The sequence below is a fragment of the Apis dorsata genome, unplaced genomic scaffold, assembly GCF_000469605.1.
Source record: "Apis dorsata unplaced genomic scaffold, Apis dorsata 1.3 scaffold_353, whole genome shotgun sequence".
Classification (NCBI taxonomy): domain Eukaryota; kingdom Metazoa; phylum Arthropoda; class Insecta; order Hymenoptera; family Apidae; genus Apis; species Apis dorsata.
In genome coordinates this window covers 645523-648534 of record NW_006263619.1, presented here as the reverse complement: position 1 = coordinate 648534, position 3012 = coordinate 645523, and the positions used below count along the sequence as shown (strand labels likewise).

Sequence of the window (3012 nt, the reverse complement as noted above, 5' to 3'; positions counted from 1 at the left end):
CCACTAAGATTGTGGAAATATTTGTACGTGTGTTCCTGAATCATCTCACTTTGGCCAAGACAAGCTAACGGCGGCAGTCATAAAAGAAAAGAATTTCTGCACTGAATTTTTTTANTTTAAATTTTAAATATCAGTTTTTTATATTTTCATGACAATGAATATATAAAATATTGATATACATATGAAGTATGTGTTATGTTTTATATAGTGTTGTATAGTATTTGTTATTTGTAGTTATTTGTAGTTTTGTTATATAGAATTATATACAATTATATTATGTTATAATTTAATTTTCGAGTGTAATTTATAGTATAAGTTTTGCTTATAACTACTTTTATTATTTGTTTTGCAAACTATTTATGATTGACTGTTTTGCGAAGCTTATATAAAGAAGTATTTATGAGGAATGTTTTTTTGTATTTTTAGTTATTAATTTATGAAAATATATAAAAATTAGTAGCATTTAAATCGGAATATGAATTGAAATGTATATTATAATTTTTTCTCTAGTATTCTTTTTATATTTATAATATATTATTGTAGCTTATTGCTGTATTCTACAAAAAATGAGGTTTTTTTTATAATGTGTATGTCTTTTTTTTCTTTTTCTTTTTGATGATAAAATGGATATAATTTCTGTGTTAATTCTAGTAAATCATAGATGGCGTAACAAATATTGTTTTTTCGTCGATATTTGAGAACATAAGACGCGGAATTAATATATAATCTCTATATACATATAATAGACAACAAAGCTACGATAACATATTATAAATATAAAAAGAAAACTAGAAAAATTGTAATATATATTTTAATTCTAATTCCAATTTAAATGCTACTAATTTTTATTTAATTTAACAACTAAAAATATGATTTACTACAAAAGATACATAGTCTCTTAGAATGTCGTTTCTTTTCATAGTTAGTTTTGTTAAGTTAAGATGTCACTAGTAGTATAGATACATCTGCGCCATCTAGTAAAGTTTAAAACTAATGACTAAACATATGAGTTTATCTCCAGTGTTGACCGTTTTTGGATATACGGTTAGAGTATACGGAAAATCGTTGATTTCGATTAATTTTTATACTAAATAATTTAAAATGTCAGAAGTTTCGATGACAGAAACGCCACATTTACAAAAAATAGATTTAACAACTTTAAATCTTCAACAACTTACAATGTTAAAACAGCAATTAGATCAAGAACTCGGTGTTTTTCAAGATTCATTGCAAACATTAAAAATTGCTCAAAGTAAGTTTCAAGAATCAGGTTCATGTCTTGAAAAAATTAGCCCATCTTTGGAAGGTAAGTTTAATTAATTTTGTATTATATAAATTTTAATATAAAAATTATATAAATTCTAATGTTTAATTTTTTAATATTTTCTTAGAGGTTAGAAAATGTGAATCTTTAATTATATTATATTAATAAAATTGTTGAATTTCTTTTAAGGAAACGAAATTCTTGTGCCATTGACTGGCTCGATGTACGTAGTTGGAAAACTAGTAGAAACTGATAATGTTCTAATTGATATTGGAACTGGTTATTATGCTCAAAAAAAAGTTATAGATGCAAAGGATTACTTTGATAGAAGAGTAGCTTATGTTACCGAACAAATGGAAAAAATTCAACAATTGGGCCTTGAGAAAAGTAAAGTTAGAGATGCAACTGTGGATGTAATAGAAATGAAACTTCAAAATCAAGTGCCGAAAGAAGATTAAGAATGAAAACACTAATGTTTCTAAATTAAATGCTCTTATGTAATTTGCTCTTTATTTGTACAAATTTGTATTGGTATTGTCATTAAATTACATTGTTCTGTACATTTTTTGTTAGGTAATAATTATTTTGAGAATTTTAAAGGAAGATTAAATTTAATAATAATAAGATGCTTTAAATTTTATTTTATATTATCCATTTTTTTATATATATACATATATTATTTATTAAATATAACAAATTTTATGCATATACACATTTTTATCAATAATATATAATTTTATATTTAAAGTACAAACTAATATTGCTTAATAATAATATAATCAGGAATATTTAATAAGGAAAAAATGGAATAGAAATAATTTTAAGGAAGAGAAAAACGAAAATAACAGAGGTGAATTATTTATTTGTTTTTCACTTAAGTAAAACTTTATTCACAAACAATAACAACTTTTACCTATAAACGTGAGATGATATATTCTGGCAGCTATATTTTACGGAAGATTTTTTAAATGTATCAAAATCATTGTTAGAGGATAGAAAACATGGTATAATAGTATTGAAATAAATTTTCGAACACTTTGGCGCGACACTTTGTCAATCTAATACATAATATTATGACATGTTATTTAGATTATAAATTTGTCTCGTTCCAATGAGACAGCGCAGGTCGCAATTTCACGTAGATAATTAGCTAATTTTTTTATCCTATTTACACGAATAACATACGGTCGATATTTATATTAACCAAAAAATTTGTCGTTCTTTCCTCGTCTCACTTAAGTTTTAAAATTTTACAAACAATTTGCCCTCTCCATTTCAATACAGTCATATGCATATTGGGTGAATAACAGGTTCATCGTTGTTATCTGAAGTGGCGTAGTAACAGAGCAGTTGAGGCAATAAACCATTTTTCAAATGAAGTTTGTGTGAATTGCGTTGATGCATGCCCTGAAATTAGAAAAACAATATATATAAATTCATATATCATGTAACGATACGTAATAAGAATAATTATAAAGATTTAATTTTGATATAATATTCAATATCATAATTACTGGCGCGAATAAATTTTTTTTTATAATTAATAATGTTTCAGATTATTATAAATCGGATTAGATAGATTTTATATTTTTATTTTTACTTGTTTATGAATTTATATTTATTTATTAACATTTTCAGAGAAATAGAATTATACGATTATATTAACAAAATATGATTCATCAAAAATTTGAAATAAATTACATTTTGATTTTTTAATTTTTTAAAATCATATTTTGACATTTTTTTCA

General features: G+C 23.5%; 2 protein-coding genes across 2 annotated transcripts in view; one reads left to right on the top strand and one right to left on the bottom strand.

Annotated features, from left to right (window-relative positions):
* Positions 1–976: 976 nt before the first annotated feature.
* On the top strand, positions 977–1885 carry LOC102672450 (prefoldin subunit 5). Its single transcript, XM_006618402.2, has 2 exons — positions 977–1306; positions 1454–1885. The coding sequence occupies exons 1-2, from the start codon at positions 1102–1104 to the stop codon at positions 1720–1722; spliced, it is 474 nt and encodes a 157-aa protein (XP_006618465.1). The 5' UTR covers positions 977–1101; the 3' UTR covers positions 1723–1885.
* Positions 1886–2106: 221 nt separating this feature from the next.
* LOC102671418 overlaps positions 2107–3012 on the bottom strand; it is a 19875-nt gene continuing 18969 nt past the window's right edge. The window contains exon 6 of the mRNA XM_031511823.1: positions 2107–2671. Coding sequence (XP_031367683.1) covers positions 2586–2671 — 86 coding nt within the window. The 3' untranslated portion in view covers positions 2107–2585. The remainder of the gene's footprint in view (positions 2672–3012) is intronic.

Bases quoted from the DNA above. Each gene is read 5' to 3' on its own strand.
- LOC102672450 (XM_006618402.2), top strand. From the start codon at position 1,102: ATGTCAGAAGTTTCGATGACAGAAACGCCACATTTACAAAAAATAGAT. The intron at 1,307-1,453 runs GTAAGTTTAATT...ATTTCTTTTAAG, and splicing joins AATTAGCCCATCTTTGGAAG to GAAACGAAATTCTTGTGCCA.